At 41.3% G+C, this 14,700-nt stretch overlaps 1 protein-coding gene across 1 annotated transcript; it reads right to left on the bottom strand.

The window, feature by feature from the left end:
* Nucleotides 1–4,126: 4,126 nt before the first annotated feature.
* Nucleotides 4,127–8,785, bottom strand: LOC114601314 (myelin P2 protein-like). The gene is made up of 4 exons (XM_077932890.1): nt 8,618–8,785; nt 6,996–7,168; nt 5,414–5,515; nt 4,127–4,356 (listed from the first exon to the last, which is right to left on the bottom strand). Exons 1-4 carry the CDS (start codon nt 8,688–8,690, stop codon nt 4,306–4,308), a joined length of 399 nt encoding a protein of 132 aa, XP_077789016.1. The 5' UTR covers nt 8,691–8,785; the 3' UTR covers nt 4,127–4,305.
* Nucleotides 8,786–14,700: the final 5,915 nt, after the last annotated feature.

Raw genomic sequence — 14,700 nt, 5'->3', positions numbered from 1 at the left:
TAGCCGTGTTGGTCTGCCATAGTCAAAACAAAAAAAAATTCCTTCCAGTAGCACCTTAAAGACCAACTAAGTTAGTTCTTGGTATGAGCTTTCGTGTGCATGCACACTTGTGAGTCATATTCTGCTGTGAGGCACATATAAGCAAGCTGCAAAACTTACCAATTGCTAAAATCTGAGGCCCTGGCCAAGTATCCACCTCCCTTGGTCCTGTGTCACACACAGGGCATTTTCCAACGGGGTGTGGAAGAGTCAAATTTTTGAACCATCTCTTAGGCGTAGACTACACACAGGAAATAAAAGATCTGCCATTGCTCAGCACATCAGCCCCAGTTGCTGCTCTTGACTCCTCCCTTTCACAGTGAAAAGACCTGCGACCCTGTTGGAAAGAGAGGATATCTTTTACCAGAATAATGTCATATGCTGGAAGGAATAGCGGTATCCAGTTTTGTTGTAAACCATTATTTTACATAAGCCACCTTGGAGATCCTTCTGAAATCAGTAAGCACTGGTTCTGATACCCAACCTGTGTTTTGGGTTTTAAACTGAATTCCCAAACTAGAATAATGAAGATGAGGCCCAGAACAAATAGCCAACCTTCTAGTCCCGCCGTGTATCTTCCTTGATACTGAGATAATTTTTCATGTAGAAAACGAAAGGACTGAGTTAACATATTTTTCATTCTTTGAGTAATAGACTGGATCCTCTTTTTAAAAATAAAAAAAAAACCTAAAACAGCCTATATAACATTTGTCCACATATGGTAGCAAGTTTTGGGATCAAAGTGCTTGACTCCAAGCCAAGTTGTTGACCTATCAAATCAACCTTGGCTATTCTGTTCAAAATCCCATGAGCTCTCCCTTTCCTTAAATAACATTATATATTGTTGAAAGTAAATTGCCTCTGGGAAAACATGCTGAGAAGCTGATGTACCATCCAAAATTCTAGTGTAACACAATGATACAAACTACTTTGTGACAAGCTCCACCCATACTTGCCTTTGGGACTATATTGCTTTTTAATGATGTTTTGCCCTTTACTCCAAATTATGTTATCATTAATTTCAGGCAACTAGTTTCCCATATGAAGCACAATGACCTGTCGCCCAATGCACTGCTTTGCACTGAAATAGCAAGATACGCAGGAATTTCCTTCTTGATAAACAGCCTAATTCTTTCCATGAGTTCTGAGGGAGTTCTAAATGCTGTAGTCGAATACTCTTTTTAAATGATCACCCACTTAGGAAATGCCATTTGTCAAACTAAGTGACTGACAGTCTTTCTGCTATAAGCATATTTCTAGAAGGGAGCCGTGGTATATAAAGTAGCTAACTCTAACTGTTTGGAAAGCTTTATTATTGCTATTGTTATTAATAAATTTATCTCTGTTTACTGTCTGGAAAGTGTGCATAGAATTGCAGCACATATTATTATATTGTGATTATGTGCGTTTGGCGGATCTATGCAAAATTCAGCCCATGCCAGGGCTGTATTATTTGTTTCAAGACTTGCAGTTCTACTTTCAGTGTCCAGGGACGGTGAATCCGACAATTTCCAGTTATCCCATTTCTCATTTTTCCAATCTTATAATCTCCACACCTTCCACATCAAGTTTGTGATATTTTTAGAAGTAATCCCGAAAATTCATCAACATTTTAGTGCAAATTTATGCAAATATGCAATTTTGCCTGATATGCACATTTTTACAAAGCAATTCCTCCTACTATGACACATTCTTGTATGTTATTTTCACAAATACACGATTTTTATTTTAATGCACACTTTGCCCTGGTTTATGCATTTTTGTACACATTACTGGGTCGGAGAACTGCATTGCAAACTTTGTAGAAGTGCAGATTTCAAAGGATGCCAGTGTTTCAGTTCACTTATTGTTTTGGAAAGTGATAATTACATATAGGCTCACGTATAAATGTGAATTGAATTGAATTTCTCCCCCATCCCTGGATGTGTCTCTGCTGGAGTTGTCATTTGGCTATGTATTTTTTTCTCAGCTGCAAACACTAGGCAGAACAACTCAACCTACAGCAGTTCTGGTTGTTGCTTTTTGAGTCCTGGCTACCTGGGCCCTGCATACCCTCTTCCTGTTTCCTATCTCTGCCTCCTCAAATCGGCAACTGTGGCCTACCTAAACTGGTAGTTCTCATTTGCTGGCATTAGAACTATGAACTAGGGTTACTACCACCAGTCATCATCGTCAGTCATCATTTAAATTATACACTCTTCACCCTAAGGTACCAGGGCAGGCTATAATAATTTAAAATGCAGTTTTAAATAGTTCCGAAACTTGCAATTAAAACAGGTGTGGTACCCTCCTTGTGAAATTTGCTGGCTTGAGAAGTCCAGCAGACTCCCTCCCCTTGTACTCTTTTTTCACTAGGACATTAAAATGTGTTCATACCTGAAGGCTTTTGAAGAACTTGGGCAAAGGTTTCAAGAACTTGGTTGAGTTTGATTTTAAATGGCTATTCTGTTGCCTCTGTTTTAAATAGTGGCTTTATCTTTGAACCTTAAATCTTTATGTGTTTTAGTATATTTTAGTATATTTCACAGAGAAACAACAAAAGCTGGGTTGTATTGAATGGCAAGAAGAAGAAGAAGAAGAAGAAGAAGAAGAAGAAGAAGAAGAAGAAGAAGAAGAAGAAGAAGAAGAATTTGGATTTGATATCCTGCTTTATTACTACCCGAAGGAAACTCAAAGTGGCTAACATTCTCCTTTCTCTTCCTTCCCCACAACAAACACTCTGTGAGGTGATTGAGGCTGAGAGACTTCAGAGAAGTGTGACTAGCCCAAGGTCACCCAGCAGCTGCACGTGAAGGAGTGGGGAATTGATTACGCATCCCCAGATTACGAGTCCACTGCTCTTAACCACTACACCACACTGGCTCTCAGCTGATGTTAAAGTCTTTTTGTCAGTGGAGGTGGGCCCTTTCCAGCAATCCTACCAAGCTCCACTGCATCTCCTCAGGAGGTTCCCCCATTTCCCTGGAACAGTTTTAGTGGACACGGGGGTACAGGGAGGAATTTGCAAGTAATTGCTTCCTTTCCCTTTCCACTACCAGAAGACTTTGCATCAGCTGAGCAACACCTTTGGATATGACACTTTATAATAAGTAAATATTTTTCAAACAAGCTGCCTCAAAAGACTCTGCCCTTTCTCCCCTGCTGCCCTATTGGTACTAACTCCCAGAACAGCCATGTGATACCACTTCTCTTACTTACTTCCAATCCCTCCTCAAAACCCATCTTTTCTGTTAATACTTTGGCACAACCCCCCCCCCCCCAGTTTTAATGACATTCTGTAACTCAAGATTCTTCAAGACATGTGTTTCGTGTGTCATGAGTCCCATGGAGGTGTCATAGCAGGGATGGTCAGATTCTGAGGAGAATGGGAATTGCTCCAGCAGTTGGTACAATGTTTGGTGCTGGCTCTCTTGAGGACATTGTCAGTGTTTTTCTCCGCACTGTGATGTGCTGCCTTCATTTATTGATTTGAATTCGGTGGCAAAGTAACAAACCAAACTACATTTTCATTAAATAACATAGTCTTAGTTACAGGTAGGTAGCCGTGTTGGTCTGCCGTAGTCAAAACAAAATTTGAAAAATCCTTCCAGTAGCACCTTTGAGACCAACTAAGTTTGTTATTGGTATGAGCTTTCGTGTGCATGTATCTGAAGAAGTGTGCATGCACACAAAAGCTCATACAAATAACAAACTTAGTTGGTCTCTAAGGTGCTGCTGGAAGGATTTTTTTTTAATTAAATAATATGTTATGCAGTTCAGGTATGCTTAAATTAATGTGCCTGGCATTCAACAGAATGAAGTGATATTTCTGGGTGGAGGTGAAAAAATAGTTCTAGAAGCTATCTGTATTCTACAATTTATTTTCTAGCCCCAGTTGAAGCCTGAGTAACTGAATAAGCTTTCATTTATTAGCCAGGTGTTTTTTCTCCAGAATTCACCCTATGTATGAGATTTTCTTTCATTTATCTGCCCTCTGGCCTAAGAGAATTGATTTCTTTTCACACAGAGAGACTCACTTCTGTCTAGCACATTCTATGCAGTAAAATAATACATTCATGGGTCGGATAGAGGTAAGCATTTATTGAATCGCAAATACTTCCACATTTGCTTACACAGCCGTTTCTAAATCTATGTTTACAGCTTAGTTGCTCTATAGTAAAATGAATTGAGGGGGGAAAGGGCATGATGTTTAGCTCCACCGCTTCCCCACAGAAATAATGTGGATTGGACAAACTAGATTCAGTTGAGTAGGGGCTTGGAGATTCCTCACATCTTCTCATAGACTCTTGTGCAGGTGACACCCTTCATGGTGCATTCCTGAAAAATCAAAAATAACATTGGACATGTGGGTTACGCTTGTATAAAGCCTAGTGAAATGACATTACATCAGGAGTGGAGAACCTGTGGTCTTCTAGATATTGCTGAACTACAACTCCCATCAGCCCCAGCAAGCATGCTCAGTGGCCAGGGAACATGGTAGATGGAGTTCAGCAACATCTGGAGTGCCACAAGTTTCCCAGCCTTGCATTACACTATCAACCAATGCTTGAAGATAATTACACATGGGAAGGAAAACAGTCCACCTGGGAAATGCATCTTTATTTTAACACTATCGAAACATCTTGACTAATTATAACTTGCACTATGTGGTGTGGCTAGTATCCAGTTTTTGCTTGTGCATACTTCTCTATCCCACAATTGGCTTTGTACCGACCTTTCATCCCTAGCAGTTACTTGTGGGGCTTGCACACACCTCAAATTGAAACACACACCCCAGCCTTGCATGCAGTCATTTAAAAAATACTGTTGTAAATACATTACATGCAGTCATGAAATACTTTCCATAATGTGTATGGCAGATGGGGAACAATTTGGTTCCTTGCTTGGCTCCTGATCCCTGAGCACTGGCAGATGGTTATGTGGTGGCAACTACTTGAAAACCTTAAACCTGATTATGTTTAAGCCAAAGCCACATGCACAACCTTGAAACCCCTAACCTTCATCAAGGTTGGCATTTGCATTAAACTGGGCATACAAGTGGAGAAAAACAAGATGAAATCCAGCCATTCTTGAACCATTGCTAAATCTAATTCAAGTGTACTTTCCCCTTAGCTACAAAGTAGTTTTAAAACTGTGTAATCTGTTTTAAACAGGCCCTTGAAGTCTGCCCTTTCTAGAAATTATAACAGTGATTGGAGGCTTGCCATTCAAAACTGGCAAAAATGCCCTTCAAAAATGTTGGGCACAATCCTTCAAATCCCACTATTACAATGAGAAAGCTAATAACATGGTTATAGATTTCTCACTGAAATCAATGTGATTGAAAACTGCCTAGAATGGGTCCCGTATTATGTAATTTAAAACAGTAACTTACCACCACCATTTTTCCATCAACTAGTTTCCTCCTTATTGTTGATTCTTTGCCATTCCACTTCTGCATTTGAACCAATGCACCTTTTTCTAAGGTTACAACAGTCTGGAGAAACAAAGGGGGGAGGGATAAAAATGTGACTACTTGTTTATTATTTCTGCAAATATCAAGTCAAACTTGGAATGCCATTTACGGGGGGGGGGGGCAGTCATATACATCCTTTTTATTCAAGTAGCATATGATTATATCTCAACAGCACTTGTATTTCTTTCTAATAATCATCATAGTAGTAGTAGTAGTTTTATTATATCCTTCTTGTAAATGAAGCTCCTGGTGATCTCTGTCCAAGCAACTTATTGGACTGACACCTGTTTAGCTTCAGCAAAGCTGAAGCATAAGTTACATAGGTGGAGCCAGGACAGGAACAGGGGAGGTTGAAGGCATCTCCAATTTGAAGGACTGTCTGGTCCAAGTTCACTTTCAAGATAAGAACCAGAAGAAAGGAACAAAGGAAAGAAGTTGCTGATCAACAGTTAGTACCGCAAGAGCAGACTGAGTGGGTGCACAGCTCACCTGGTGTCACTTGTTGTCTCAAGAGACAACGGAGTATGTCTCTGGGAGTGAAGTCAGATCACTGCATTAGCAGCATCAAAGTGACTTCCTTGGGGTGCAAGCCTGGGCAGTGTGTACAGAAGTTCTCATCATTTCTATCTATAGCACATATAGAAACTGTCATCTTGACCATTGGATGCACTATTGGTCTCATCCGCTGAATCTGCCTGAGCCTATCTTCACATACAGGGGGAAGTCCCTAACTCACTGAAGATTTGAGACCCATTGACCTTGGCCAGTCAAAGTCATTTCCTGGGGTGTGGCTGCTGTCTCATAGTAACAGCTTCTAGGAGCCACAGGTGAGAGCTGAGTGCAAGGTGGGGATCAAAGATGGACAAACTACCTCAAAAGGAGAATAATGTGTGTGCCCCCCCACTAGAGATACTACCTGTCTCCTAGCACCCCATACACCCCCACTACAATGAGCGCACTGAATTCCTATTTAAATGTTAGTAATCAAGTTATATTAAATACTTAGTCATACTTAGAGTAGATGCACTAAAACGAATGAACATAACTGACTTTGGTCTATGATGACGACAACTCTTTTTATTTAAAAAAATGTACTAGAAAGAAGAAATGCCAAGCTGAGTTTACTCTGAGAGAACTGAGTGTTGGACTTTGTGAGCTAACAGTGTTTTGGGGTGTTGGCTGTCTCCTGCAATATCTGGTTGTCTGTTGGAGTGTTTGTGTTTCTCCACTGGTGCTTGACCTGTATATATGTAAGTTGGCAGAACATATTAGGAAAAAAAGAAGCCTCCAGTGATATCTGACAGAGAAGGAAACCTGGGTAAGTGCTGTTCTCCTGGAAGGAACTTCTCAACACTTGAAGACTTGGAACAAGTGTAATGTTAACAAGTCCTGCGCTATCTGTATCCCACATATCAAGTTATCTTGGTTTCTGTCAAAACTGAACTGAAGCTGTTACAGCGCTGTTAAAAGGAAGAAAGTTGAGGGGGAAGCTATCTCTCACCTTTGTTTTCCTGTCATCTGCAGTGGTTTCTTGAAATTCCTGCCCCAACTTGAAAGTGATCTGTGTATTTTTGAAGGTGCTTTCAGTTCTGATTGTTACTTCATCACCCTTCATGCTGATGATGACTTTGGGTTTGGCCAAGCTGCCAAGTTTTCTGGTGGCCAACCCCACCCCTACAAACCAGATAAAGAACATTATACCCCATTGGGCATTGCATACGTTACACATTCCCCGGCCTCCAAAATACATCTGAAAACTTTAAGTGAAAAAAAGGAATGTCAGCTGGAGAGAATTACAGTATTAGTGGAGAGTGGTAGAATTATTGATTGCCCATGTTCTCCCCAAACTATATTTGAATGGGAAGATTATTAGGGATTAGCAAATTATCTTAAAGACAAAGGGGAACATCTGTCAACCACACTGGTGTGTTTAAATGCAAAAGTCAATATGACACAAAATGCAATACTGGATTGAATAGAAGACCAGTGAAGACAGGACTACCTTATATCACATATCCCCTATACACAGAAGCAATTCAGGCATAAATATACAAGCCTTGGTTTCTCTTTTGAGTACTCAGTATCTGAAGACTCACATCTGAATATGTGGACTAACTCCATTGATAAATAATGCATTTGAGGTGATATCAAGTGATCTCTGTGTAGTGCTTTTTGGGGGGTCTGTAATAGTTCATTCACAGATACAAATTATCCCTTAATGCTGCAATCTTGCATTCACTTACCAGGGGATAAGTCTTACTGAACTCATTGAACTTCTAAGTAGATGTGTTTAAGATTTCACTGTTAGTGCTGCAGGCATTTCTTGATGAATACATACATATGTATTAATCAGCCCTCCCCCAAAAAACCTCCATTTAAGAAATGAAATTTTCATTGTGCATTTTAACTGTTTGAACTGCAACCTGGTAGTGTACTGCCTAACAAATGTACTGATCCTACAACATATCAAGTCAGCATTCTTGAAACTATATTAGCATTTTAGGGCAATTCTATCTTTATACACTGCTATACACATTTTTTGGGGGGCAAATGATGCATTTCGTATGCTTTTTTCACTAATAAGTTTATAGACACATTGATCAAGCATACACATCTTTGTATGCAGAACCACGGCTACGTACTTGCATTACAAAATTCAGTTAAATGTGAATTCTGAAAGATAGCTGTGTTTTTGTTTTCATATTGTTTCGGAAAGTGCAAATTAGGTAGGTTCACCTTTGAATGCAAGTGAAACAGAATTTCTTCCCCATCTGTAATTAAAAGAAACAAACCCTAAAAGAATATGGGACACTATATGATACCCAATATTTCTGCGGAAGGAAAACATAATTCATGATACAAAACTGGGCTCTGAAAAACACCAGGCCATCACTAACAGATGCAATTTCACAACATGCAAGACAACAATGAAAGGAAAGGACAGAATCTGAGCATGGTTAGTAAGACAGAAGAAATGAATAATTTCTCTTGTTCAGCTTCCTTTTCAAGATGCTTAAGAAAAAAGTTTAATGATCTGAGTGAAAAGCAATAGGTACCAAAAGAAGACATCACTGAAATGTACAGCGATGGCAGCAGTATACCAATATCCAAATCAAATCTCACCCAGTTCTTTCATGTAGTCATCAAAGTTTTCACTAGAGACAAGTTTCCAGCTTCCCACAAACTTGTTGCACATTATGCAGGGCTTGCTAGACAGTGTTTCCTCAGGAGAAAGGAAGTGACAGGAAGAGTTCTCAGTAGGAGGCAGAAGGATTGTGTGAGCCACACGCATCTCAATGGCATCTTTTTAAGAGAGTCCCAGGATGTGTAGCGTTCAAGGCCACCCAATGCAAAGCGACAACGTCAGAGGCCAAACAATGGGCATTTTGTTCCAAGCAATTCATGCTGGTCCCAAGACTAGCAACATTGCGCCTGCCACCAACTCCTCCACTATTGTCATAAAGCAGAATAGTTAGGACTAGAACGTGATCTTGCTGTTATTATGCTGGAAGGAAGATCCGGCACAAAGCCACTGTGGAGAACAATATTTGGTTTTCAGGAGGGTGTTATGGGTATGACTAGCAGTTTGCATGTTTTCAAGAGCAGAGCAGAGGCCTTTTGTTCAAGATGTAGAGAATTTTGTGCTGGCCACAAGAAATAATTGGGAGTATGAAATGTTCTTTACACAGGGGAGTCGGGCCATCCTTGAGGAGGCAGTAGTTTTACTACTTCTGAAAAACTCATTTCAAACGACATGGTTTTAGACAACTCCCATCCACATGCTAACACGCCCTTTTGGAGCAAGGTGATTGGAAGGGTAATAGTAGTCCAACTGTAACAGGACTTGGGGGATCCTGGTTGCATCTATTACTGTTGAGTTCCAACCTGCCTTGGAGACTGACTCAGCCTTATTCACCCTGTTGGATGACCTTTATCAAGAGATAAAAGATATGTGAGTGACCCTATTACTCTTTCATTAACCTGGTATCATCCTGGACCATCTCATTGGGATGGGAGTTGGGGGCACAGTTGTTCAATGGTTCTATTCGTACTTGCATGATACCTGACCAGAGAGTAGCATTGCAGGGAATGACAATGTCTACCAGCCCCCTGGAAAATATGCTATGGGGTCTGATAGTTCCAATCTTGTTCCTGATGTTGTTTAGCATCAAGGTGTTGGGTTAGATTTAGAGCAAGGTGTCTTCAGTGTACTTATTGTTAACACCCAACTATATTTCTCCATACAATTACACACACACACACACAAATATGGTAGGAGACTAGGAATGCTATTCTCTTAAGATACATCTGTTCACAAGTATCAAAAATGGAGAGGAGTTTGAAAAAGGATAGTAAATTAACTTTTTTTTCATAGCCATTATTATTATTATTGCTTAATCCATGTATGTGGTTCTTTACTAAAAATGTGAGGGCGGATTCCCACCTTTAGAGCAGGTGTAGGGAACCTTTGGCCCTCCAGATGTTGCTGAATGACAACATCCATCATCCCCAGCAAACATAGCCAGTGGCCAGGGGTGATGGGAATTGTAGTTCCCTACACCTGCCCTAGAAGCATCTAGATAGAGATACCAGGAGATACAGGATGTGATGGAAGAAGAAAAATTTAAGGTAGAGAAGCAGGGCAGGATGTCATCAAATATACGTGCTACTGAAAACTAGGAGTTTTGATCAGATAATCCAGAAAGAGTGTGGAACTCACAGGCTGGTGAGTCTGTTGATGGTGGTAGCCAATTTGTGGAGTGAGGTAGCAGCCACCATGGTTGAGGAAGAAGGGCAATTTTCGTGTGAGATCTCAGTGTGGACCTGTGAAATCTCGGGGTAGGGTAGTACAGTGGTACCTCGGATTACATACGCTTCAGGTTACATACGCTTCAGGTTACAGACTCCGCTAACTCAGAAATAGTGCTTCAGGTTAAGAACTTTGCTTCAAGATAAGAACAGAAATTGTGCTCCGGGGGCGCGGCAGCAGCAGGAGGCCCCATTAGCTAAAGTGGTGCTTCAGGTTAAGAACAGTTTCAGGTTAAGAACGGACCTCCGGAACGAATTAAGTACTTAATCTGAGGTACCACTGTACCTATTTTTAAAACACAGGTTGCCATCTTGCCCAACCTCCTTCCTCCTTAAGTGAAAGAGGGGAAACTTTTCTAGCCCTTCCATTCCTAGTTTAGAGACTCTGGGGAGTGCAGTAGCTACTGGTTAACAGGGCCAGAAAGGCATTTTACTCCCAACCACAGCTGGTATTAGGTTAAGGGGTTTTCACCTTTCATTCAGTAGGTAGCAACTGTTAGGCATCTCATCTCCATTGGGAAGGGTAGAAGTTTAAAGGTGGGGGAACCCTGAAGGGGTCATGAAAGGTGAACAGCCCCTGCCCCTAGCTTGGGTGGGTCAGGCTGTCCAGTAGCTATCTCAAGATACCAGTGGTCCAAGTTGCATAGTTATCTGCCATGCTGGGACACTGATGCCAATTAATGACCAGTGGATGCCCTGACAGGCGTGCGATATGATGGCAGCACATCAGGTTGGAAGTCCTTTAGCCTACAGATCCTAACCCAATGCCAGCACCACCCAGGTCTGTCAGTCAATAAAGTTGTGGCCAAGTTTTCATCCATACATATCTCTTGGTCTTTATTGTTTTGAACCCATACTTGGCCAGGGCAGGGGCTGCCAGGGTGACTGCCCCACAAAAACTGCAGTGTAGGTGAACACCTTTGTTTCAAGCAGCTCCAATAATTTTTGTATTGAATCACAAAGACAATCAAGGTGTGGAGAATATTCCTGACTACAAAGGTGAAAGGAATGGTTGTTGAATAGTAAGGAAAGTGTCAGGGACACGGGTGGCGCTGTGGGTTAAAGCCTCAGCGCCTTGGACTTGCCGATCGAAAGGTCGGCGGTTTGAATCCCCGCGGCGGGGTGCGCTCCCGTCGTTCGGTCCCAGCACCTGCCAACCTAGCAGTTCGAAAGCACCTTCGGGTGCAAGTAGATAAATAGGGACCGCTTACCAGCGGGAAGGTAAACGGCGTTCCGTGTGCTGCGCTGGCTCGCCAGATGCAGCTTGTCACGCTGGCCACGTGACCCGGAAGTGTCTGCGGACAGCGCTGGCTCCCGGCCTATAGAGTGAGATGAGCGCACAACCCTAGAGTCTGGCAAGACTGGCCCGTACGGGCAGGGGTACCTTTACCTTTACCTAAGGAAAGTGTCTACAGCCTCATTGTGACCCAAAGTTACTCGATTTTCAATTATTCTTCTTGTGGTGCAGTGATAGCTTAAGAAAAAGAGTGACAAATAGGCAAAACTTCATGCAATTTCTTTGTAGACTATAAGTAGCAGAACTCAAATGAAAGCAAGATCTGGCGCACCACAGAGTCATCTGTTGCGATGAGTAATGTAGGGGAAAAGACAAGCAGATTATTATTACCACATAGCCTGAGTTTATGAAAGCAATAAGCCTGTCAAGATAATCTGGAGCCTCTTGACCTCACATGTAGGTCAAGTGATTCAGCAGGGCAAATCTTTCGAAATATGCTGATAGACATGGTCTTGCTACTTGCATGTGAAAAGTTGGTTGCATCTCTGGCTCACCATCATTCAGGAATACTAAAAGCAAGACACAGAAAATTTTATGGGGCAGTTTTTGACCCTAAGCTGACTTCCAATGTATCTTGAGACATGAGAATGTCCCAAACGAAAGCATCAGGAGAAGAACACTTTAATCTGCTTCACTTGGTTTTAAAATGGAAGCTAAGAAACCAACACAGATAGTCTTAGGGGGTGTTTTTCTGCCCCAAACTGAATTCAAGGTACCTCAGCTTGCTAAATTGTTCCAGAATAAATCACATGTAATGTGTCAGGAAAAGGGCCTTATCTGCTTCACTTTCTTGGAAAATGGCATGGGGTAGATGAAATCTGATAAAATTGAACAATCTGAAAATGTTAATTCATATCTGAGTTTGAACAATTTAATTCAGGGTGGTGCAGGGGAAGGGAATCAATTGTTCAAATCCTCACATGGCCATGAAGCTCATTGCGTGCCCTTCAGTCAGTCACTGCCTCTTAGCCTAATTTACCTCACAGGGTTGTTGTGGGGATTCAGTGAGAAGGGGGAGAAGCATGTATGCCACACTGACCTCCTTGGAGGAAAAGATGGGCTATAAACACAATAAGAAATACAAAATCCATGTGCCACAATCATTTTGTAATGTATGGCTAAGACCTAAAGGTAAAGCTTCCCCAGAATTCTCTCCTTGTGCATCATGTAATATAAGACTCAAATGAAGACGAAATGAGATCCTGGGAGATATGAGAGAATGGGAAATGTAAGGTTGCTAAACTCTGCAAGACTTTTTGCATGTTAATAATGAGATCATTTCATTTGAACAACTAAGAGAGAGACTGTTACCTTTTGTTCCTTTTGTTCCTCAAAGTATTTTGTTCCTTTAAGTATTTTCAGATAAGGCAACCCATACATTCTTTAAAAAGAAAGTATGGAGCCTTTGGAAGTTGTCAAAAATGAAAATTATAATAAATGAGCCAGTTGGAAAAGGAAAGGTGGGTACAATCTGTAGACTATATTCATTATTGGCTTTGGTTTAAAGATAGGAAAATGTGAACTCATGTTATTTTTTTTCATATATACATATTTATGTGTGTGTATGGGTTTTTTTGTAATAAATGTTACTAATGGATTAAATAAATAAATGGGGGGGGGGTGTCTTAATTGCTTAGAACATCTTTTTACTCAGTATGTGAACTTTGTGTGAAGTACCATACCCACAAAACCTCACCACAAAACCAGCTCATTTGTAAGATTCTGTTGGTTTTCTTGGGATGTGTTTTGCCTCAGGTACTTTTTGTTTTTGTAAATGGTAAGTCACTGAAATTTAGGAACAGTGTTTCCTACTGCAGAGGAACCAATAAATGAGAAGTAGGTCTGCTTCTGTGTAAGTTCTATTAATCTTCCGCTCTATCTTGAGCTGCAGCAACATTATTTCTGCACTTAAACGTTGTATCTAAATTTACTATTACCTTAAAACTATCGTACTTACACGTTGTGTTTAAATTTACTATTAGCTTCAAACTGTTATTCTTAGCAGAATATACACGTTTTTCTTTTCAACTCTCGAGTAGGAATTATTCCTTATATTGAAACTTGTGGCCAGAGTTCTTGGTATATCCTTTTCTGTGTATGTTCTGCCACAAAAAATGCAGCCAGGGTGGATTACAACCATGTGCAACTATCTACCATCCAATCTGAAGTCTTCCTTTAGTGGGAAAAAGCTCTAATAATAACTGACTGGGCAGACTATACTGATCCTCCAATCCACTAAAGATTCCTTAACAGCACAATCCAATGCTGTGTCTACTTAAAAGTAAACCTCATTGAATTCCACAGGACTTACTTCCAGGTAAGCAGGCACAGGCCTACAGCTTCATGCATGGAGTAGGAGACTTCACTGCCTAGTGTTTGGGGAGCAGTTGTGTATCTGATATGATATGGCACTGAATCCAGCCTTCACACATAATTCTTCATCTGGGTTGCTTGAACCATCATCTTTGAGAGTTAAGCAAACTATGCTTCTTCTGCCTGTGTACACATGAGGCTGGCTCATGTCAGACTACTGAACCCTTGAAGCCAGTTGCGTACTCTGAGTCACATCAACTTTCAGGCACAAGTCCTTCCCATCCATTCCCAACATCCTTTTAATTGGGGAGATGCCAGGGATCAACCCTGCAACTCCTCAGTGTCTGCTCAGCCCCTGAGCTAAAGCCCCACCCTTCTAGATGAGCTTCTCCGATTAAATGTGTGGGAGAGCATTTTGATGAGGACAATGTAGTGCGGATGCGACGGAAAAGTTCCATGAACGAACGGCAATGGGGAAAGCAAACAAAATGGAGTTAATTGCAACATTTCCTCCCCAACCCAGTGCTGGATGACTTGGTAAGATTCCTTACTGTGCCAAGAAGTGTGTGAGAGAGATGCCTGCATGTTTGTGCATGAAGTATATATTGCCCATGCACACTGCTGCCAAATGTCCATCAGTGGAGTGGAGCTCAGTGGCTGAAGATCTGCTTTGTATGCAGATGGTCCTGAATTCAATCCCTGGCATATTCCAGTAGGGCTGGGACAGAACCCTGCAGAAGCACTGTCACTTGGTATAGATCAGGGTTTCCCAAACTTGGGTCTCCAG

This window comes from Podarcis muralis, chromosome 8 (genome assembly GCF_964188315.1).
Source record: "Podarcis muralis chromosome 8, rPodMur119.hap1.1, whole genome shotgun sequence".
NCBI lineage: Eukaryota > Metazoa > Chordata > Lepidosauria > Squamata > Lacertidae > Podarcis > Podarcis muralis.
The sequence above is the reverse complement of the archived record's forward strand: the minus strand, read 5'-3'. Positions and strand labels throughout refer to the sequence as shown.